Here is an 8,128-nt window from a genome sequence, read left to right on the forward strand (position 1 = left end):
ATCTTGATATGTTAAGCCAAGGTGTGAAGAATTTGCCTGTGAAGCCAAATCAAGAGTCGAGCAAGACCATCACAATGATATCCCGTGAGATGCGAGATATTTTTTTCGAAAAAGTTCAGCTCACAGACTTTGGCGAAAATTATTTAGACATGATCTTTTTAATGGCTCTACCCAAAAATGCCGGGTATACTAGGAGCAAACAGCTTGTGGACGAGCTTATTGCAAACGCCGTCAAAGAAAACATTCATCCGGCAGACTTTGCTATCATGTTACAACTGAATAGCATTGACCCTAGTGAAGCCAATATTCTAGTGCTGGGCGTCTTTATGAGGTACTTGAAGAGTTTAAATCACGATACTCCGCAATTGATTATTGATCTTGAAGAAAATATCGGCCAGGTACGATTGGCAATGTTGCTGCAAGCAGCCAAGACTCCGTTTGATCATGAACAGTCATCAATTGCGACTAGCTTTCAAATTGATCAATTCAAAATCTGGCAAAGTAATAGAGTGAACATTGATTTGATGCGCAACAACTTCATTGAGGCCGAATTTTATGGAACGGGCAGCGCACTATACAACAATTTTTTGAACGCGTTCACGGTGTATGACGATGCGGTATCTCAATATATCGAAATGGCTTCTGTTCTGAGCCCGAAAAATTTGCTAGCATCGAGGCAGTTCCAAGATTGGTCGGAAAACTTGCTTGCTAAGTTCCCGAACGACCAGGCAATTGTGACAAAAGTGCTCCGCCATATTTACACGGATGACGGATTATTCTCATTTCTGACTTCGCAAGACAGTGCTTTAACTCCCACGAGCCAGTATCTTTTGGAAGAGCTGATGGGTATTTGGGCCAAAGATATACTTGCTAGTCCACGAACTGGCTTTTTTGCTAATCGGGAAAATAATATGTATTCGCTGAACGCAATGGCAAAATACATTGACATTATGCTAAAAAAGCCTACGATTACGGACTCTGATTTAATTGACATCCTATCTTTGGACAATCTCGTGGCAAATAAGTTTCGTTTGGACATTACCGGGCATATCAAAGCTAGCGAAGAACCAATCAATAATTACGAGCTGGGTGTATTTAAGCGGTGGAGGGCAGGTGGTTGTACTGTTGACCGCATCGAGAAACTTATTGGGCAATTAAGTTCTGATGGAAAGGTTGATATACATAAAGAATCTCTAGCAGACACTTTAGTCCTGTACAAGGAATACTACTCGTCTCTCAATTATGAGATCAATGACAACGATATCAGAAAGGAAGTATCTAATGAGTTAATTGCATTGATAGCCGAAGCCAAAGAAAACCAGGAAAATTTGTTCGAAACTACTGCGTACGTCAGATGGTCCACTGTCTTACAATTACGTTTCCCACACGACAAGGTGATTAAGATACAAGCTTTAAGGGGTGTTTACGGTGATGAAGAGCTGATAGCATTACTGGATGTACCCGGCAATACTAACAAGATATGGAGACAGCAACTTTTGGGCGAGCTGGTAGCATTTTGGGTTGATGAAAATGAAGGTACAGCTATCTTAAAAATCATGCGTGAAATAAGTGCAAAAACACAGTCGCCTTCGATTCCATTACTGGAAATTTTCGCGAAGTACATCGCTCTTCAATCACGAGAAGAAAATAAAATGCGACTTGTCGCGAATGGCGACGTGGGGGGGTGGGATTTGCTATTAGCGAAAGCGATCCAAAACGCAATTGTGGTAAAAAAATCAAACACTATGGTTGACTTACAAGTAGCTCAATTTCAGCGTTGGGTGGCAAACAATGTAGATTATAAATCTGTTCAAGCGCAATTTGACGAGGACCCCAGAAAATTACTATTTTCTGAAACCGTAGAACCCATCGTGCGAGCATATGAACTGTACAATATCGACAGGAACGCATTCCTCGTCAATGTGGCATCCCACATGACTCCAGAAAATGTCGAGTCAGCGATCAATTTGGAGCAGCTTACAATGTGGCACGATTTTCTGGCCAAATATTTTCCGAACCACCAATACATGTTTAGCTAAAAATGTTGCAGCAATATATTGTCATTTAAATATCGGTCTCTCTCTTTTCGTTTAACGAAATGAAATTGCAAATTCATTTAAAGTCGGCAACTTCGAAAGAAACAGCTATAGAACGCAAGTGATGACAAGGAATGCACAAACTCGACAGAAATCGAGCGAATAAATCGACTGGTCTCGAAACTAAACTAAACATTGCGAAACAACGACATCAAAATGTTCTCAGAGAGAGAAAGCTTGGTGCAATAATCTTCTCGATTACCTGCGCTTGACACACCTCAAGATCGTGTGTTTTCAGCATGTGCATTGTACCTTTACGGGAAAGAAGAGCCGAGCATACAGCTCTGCAACCTATTCTCGCGTAATAAAGCAGCGTCGTGTGCAATCTCGTGGATCTTTCATTTTAAAATCTTGATGGGGCTTCAATTGTACAAGTGTGTGATCTACATTCACAGCTCTCTAATCTATTATTATCTAGCCATGCGACTAAATGTCGACGTGTCACTATCAAGTATTCGGTATTTATACCTGCGTGGATGACATGCTTATATTTCCAACTTTTCTGCGTCTTCTCGGCAACTTTCGGCAGTATATCGACAGCATATACTGGTCAACTTCAGCTGCTAGTAATCCATAGCTCTAATAAGAGCTCTACGTGGCGATCCCATGTGGTTCAACTACGGCTTTATACACTAGCAGAACAACCTCTAATAGCCAACTTGATTGTTTGCCTAGTTAAACGATTAAATATTTGTTCACATCCACTTCCGAACTCCATCATAATTGCTACACCTAGAAGCAGGTGCAAACCGCTTCCTCGCTATACTAGGGTGTGTGCTAAGTAGAACGTGGCCGCATTGCGACGTGCCCGTCTACATCTATAGCTGGGATAATCTAACGCATCGATTAGCATCATTGCGTCTTTCGTAATCCAAGAATAATGATGGATATACAATTTCGACTTCAATGCAACTAAAAGTTTTACTTTGTCAGTCGTATAAATACTACTTCGCGTGAGTGACGATGGCATTGTACATCTTCTCAATCTATCCGCAATATGGGAAAGTAATATTATGCGAACATTGATATCGTACAAACTTTGTCTAGCACAATCTTGGTCCCATGCATCAAATTCACCCAAACAAAAATGGAAATCACAAATTGTGTCATTCTCATTAATTGGCGACACCCCCCTGGGTTTTAGTATAATCGCTCCAAATTCTTTCGAGTTACCATAGGCACCATGTCATCTACAATTCAACTCGTCGATTGCATTGCTAGCGCTTTTTTTTTTCTGCCAGTCGATCTTTTCATTAGAAAATTAAAGGCGTTGGTTCCTAAATGAAATGGAATATGAAACCAGACACTTTATTAAACGCTGTTGAAACTACAACAAACCTCACACGACAAGAAGACCAGAGCCTATAGTTGCACACATTCCTTTGCTATGAAAATCTTACCATTTCAAGACCAGCCTTAACCATCAAATGTCTTGTTCAGCGTTAAAAAGCCACTACAATTGGTGCAGGTTGTCACGTAAAGACCACATTGTCAGCATCGATTGTACTCGTAATAAATACCAACCAAACACGACGAAAAAACTGTATAATCAACATAAATTCAAATTGAGATAAACTCCGTGCAATTCCATCGACTTGCACGCTCGGGGGTGAACTCTTGACAAATTTCATGAATCACAATCGGGATATTTAAAAGCATTATTCGAAAGAGTCTCAACAAAATACGACATCTTGAATTCCGTCTTTTAAGCTGCTCGATCTTGCGGTGAACTCACTTTCTGGCTCGAGTTCTGCCACTCTTGCACTCTAATCATTACTTTTTATAATCCTGTTTGCTTTCCAAATATTCGTTCTCGTCTTCCACAAATGCTACGTACGCTTTAAAATAACCAAGCCTTGTTTAATTTATCTAGCCCAGCCTCTACGACACAGTGGTGCGAATCCGACAATCGCCTAAACAATCTGTCCCTTACTCAGTTGCCAACCCGAATGCGATGTTTTGTCAGTTTGTTGAATGGTTCAACACTAATTTTTTATTTCAGTCGGTGCACTTGGTTCCAATCGCCTCGCAGAAACTCTACCGGCTCATAAAGTGCTTTTCGGACTCAGCAGTGCGCATAGCTCTGCTATCTTCCCACAATGTGTGCTAGCTGGGGCGCTAAGTGAGCGATGCAGAAAGGTGCGAGGTATTATAATTTATATGAGTATTCCAATTGCGAATTCTTTAAAATTTACCGTTCGTAGCTTTTTGGAAGTCATTACTGCAAATAGCAAAAGTACTCGGTCAAACGCTCGTCCAATCCCAATAAGACCCAAGTCAATTAAAAGAAATTATACTTCGCTACAAAAAAATTCCGCCATTTCAAATTCAGCCTCTACACATATAACCACAAGGCAAATTATCAAACAATTTACCTGTATTACACCGCCATTCAAACTAATATGAAAGAACAACGTGAAATTCGAATTGAATGCGCAAGTTTTACTCGAGATGGCTCAACAACTTGCTGCTGATAACTCGAAGAGCTCATGCAAGATTTTGACAGGATAACAAGGTGCAATGATCATTGAACAGCAACCCGGAAGTTATTTTCACGAGGTAAATACGCCAACCATGGGACATACCAGTAACTTGATACAGAAGACTCCACGAAGCCACAAACATCGAAACACGAAAGCACTTTGGGTCGTCTAAGTCGCTTACTTACGTTACTTATGCTTAATGTACTCAAAATCATTTTCTTTAAGCATCAATACATGCAGGATATGTTTCGCAAATTTTCCAAACAACATTAATGAGACCCAAAAATAACATTTCGTCGTGTCCGTCTTCGCGATGCAGCCCAAGAAAATGAGACCTTTGTCGACAATGGATTCTTTAATATGGATATAACCAGATTTGTAAGACACGAAGGAATGGCACCGACAAAATCAGCTGACGTGCTGTCTTCAAATTGTGACATTGAAACAAATCGAATCATTGAAGGATCTATTCTCGCATGGAAAATGGGCAATCCAGAAGGAAGCGCTTATATGACATATTGCCGACCTTTAACGACAGCTTGCAAGTACGAAGGACATCACCATCCGAATTATTGGTACTGGTTCACACTAACCGTATCAGCTAATCAAATCAATAACAACGTAGAAGCATCCACTGCGTACGCTTCACTACACTAGTCCCATAACCATCAAGAGCCCATCCATAAATAAATGTGTTTCCGCACGTGCTTGTGAAGCAAATTCTGAACAATAGATATGTCATGACGAGCACCAATACACTCGTGCTAATAGTGAAGCCGAGTACTTTTATGTTACCATGATTTCATTTTGTTGTTTCCTCAAACTTAGCAGTTATTGCATTTTAATAGCTGCTTTCACAAACAACTCGTTCAATTTCGTCGTACAAATAGTTGTTGCTTCTGGTTGACCACTGGTGTCACCGTTTGCCATTGCCGTAGAATCTCTTGAGCCAGGGCGACCACTTCTAACCGGATGAAAAGTGCACCTGCTAAAGCCACAAAGCGCTTGGATGTCGCGAGAGGCCATTTTGCTGACTTGATCAAATTGCTGGTTCTCCACGCGCCTCGGCAGGATTGAACAATTGCTGACGAGCTACAACTGCTTCTATTATGGTGGTACATTATATAAAGTTGAAATCCTCCGCATCTGCTTCACTGTCGCCAGTATCATAACCATCGAGAACACCTGAAAAAGTCAAAATTACTCCGCACATAGTACAAAGAGAGCAATACATGCCATTGCCATATATCGTTGCATTACAGTGGCAATGTCACAATTATATTTGATGAATTAATGCCGTCCAACAAGTCTTATTGATTTCCGGCACGTCACCTCCATAGATAAGTACAAGAAATTACAGCTTTGCATCTACTATGTATTTTGTCTTTTCAATTGCTTTTTAATCGACTTACAATTCCCCACATGCCGTCATACATGAACAATCGTCTTGTGCCATATATTGGCCTTTTCAAAAAATGTGGGAAAGCTCGAGAACTTTTGCTGGCAACGCCTTTATATATCACGTTAATCATCAACGTCATAGTCGTTTGCTGCCAAGATTGACACATGCTGAGCCTGAAGGCGCTTACAATGTCGCGTTATAGGCCATAGAGAATGTGCCTCTCAAGAAAACCGTCAATTTCTCTAGAGCTCTGAACGATAATATTAAATTGCTCTTTCGCTCTTGCATTAAACCCGGCAATATCGCATCGTTTAACATCATTAATAACAGTGAACGTGAATTGTCGTAAGAACGTGTAAACGACGCACCTTTATGCCAGGAACAACCAAAAAAGAAAAGTTGGTAAAGCTTGAGGGGATGCCTATTATAGCGATGTAGATCAACAATGCAAAATTTCATGTGGATTACATCAAACTTGGCTAATTCAATAAGTCCGTTTGTAATGCCTTGCTATTGGACATAGTCGTCAGTGGCATTCTGCAAGAGTAATTGAAGTAGCGGCTGAGGCTTGTTGTATGTCGGACGAATTGTTTAGGCACATAAGCGATTAATTGAGTGGACAGGAGCGATAGAGAGAATAAATAGCTAACACATCATAGTAGCGAATAAAATTGCACGACAAACAATGACGAAATATTTTTATCGCGCCGCTACCTAATTTTTCTCTGCAGCTACCAAAATCGCTAGCGTACACGTTACAATCCCAAAGATAGGTTAAATCAACAATACAGGCAGCACCGACAACCAGCACGAAAAGGCTGAGTTAGAAACTGCTGTGGTCTTCCTTGTAGGCGGGCACGTCGTAATGCGGCCACGCTCTACTTAGGCACACACCCTAGCACAGCGAGGAAGCGGTTAAACCTGCTTCTCTTGCGTGCATTGAGGTAGTTGTGGTGGGCGCGTTAGCGACCTCACCCAACACACTAAGAACTCTGGTTAAGTGTCGTCACGGGAGCGGTAATCCGTCTCCTCGTGCGCCCTTACCAAGTAGGAAGTAGTTTTCAGACTGATTTATATTAAATAGAATTAAATACAAATACCTATTTTTACAAATTAAAATGATATCTCTATCGATGTCATTTAATATGTATTGCGAGCGTATCTTTATAGATACCTCGCGTAACGGATGACGCTAGCCGTCATCATGGATGACGCTAGGCGTCATCCCTCCTAATGTGAATGCACCCATGTGCATCACATCCACAAGGGTTGGTCACAAATGTGCACCACACCCAAGTGTTGGGTCTAATTACTATTATTTAGTAATTGACCATCCCCTTAAGTACACCAAGTGTACTTAACGGGGACTGTGTAACATAGGGGCAACTTTAGCCCGTTACACCATCCCCCTCTTTAACAACGAATTTACATTTTTAAATTCGTCAAAGAGGAGAGCTGAATTGCGAGCAGCTTTACGCGCCGTAATTCACTCGATCACACTAGCGCACGTGTTTGCATACACGGCGCCCAAGATGCCACCAAAAAGGGGCCACGTTGGTGGGTCGTCTGCGAAGACGCCCACTCAACCTCGCACTAAGCGCACGCGCCGCGTTAATTCGCCGGCCGCGTCTAATGCCTTAGTCGGAACGCAGACAGCCACTGCGGCTGTCGCGTTAACAGGGCTAAAGGATCCATCCCACTTTAACAGTGAGGATGTTGATCCGTCGCTCATTGTCGACTACAATGAGTCGACACCGTTGCCGTCACCTCATAGTAGTGATGCGGACAACGAGCTCATGAGGAATGATGATGCGGTATTATTGCCCATTCAAACTTCTCTCAGGGCTCACAACATGGAGACAGCATCATTTACGAATGCTGTCCCGTCGACTGCGCTGGAAAGCGCAGCAAAAGGTAATGAGAGCTCTGCCCATAAAGGCGCAGCCGCTTCTCCGTTGGGTATAACCAGAACGCCTTATGCTCAGACCATAATTCATAATGGTTTTGACATAGAGGATTCGGAGCCTAAAGCTCCGCCGACGACACGTGAACGTGCTCAGTCGGTGTCACAAGCCAGTCGTTTAGAACGTGGCTATGTGACGGGTGGCATTCCAAAGATGCCCCCTCCATCTAAATGGCCTCGTTTA

General features: G+C 42.1%; 1 protein-coding gene across 1 annotated transcript; it reads left to right on the forward strand.

Annotated features, from left to right (window-relative positions):
- Positions 1-4,972: 4,972 nt before the first annotated feature.
- CCR75_006778 (uncharacterized protein) lies at positions 4,973-5,236 on the forward strand (the record flags this gene model as incomplete). The annotated part of the gene is made up of 1 exon (XM_067964846.1): positions 4,973-5,236. One exon carries the CDS (start codon positions 4,973-4,975, stop codon positions 5,234-5,236), a length of 264 nt encoding a protein of 87 aa, XP_067819512.1.
- Between the last annotated feature and the right edge of the window lie 2,892 nt (positions 5,237-8,128).

Source organism: Bremia lactucae, linkage group LG9 (genome assembly GCF_004359215.1).
Source record: "Bremia lactucae strain SF5 linkage group LG9, whole genome shotgun sequence".
In the NCBI taxonomy this organism is placed as follows: domain Eukaryota; phylum Oomycota; class Peronosporomycetes; order Peronosporales; family Peronosporaceae; genus Bremia; species Bremia lactucae.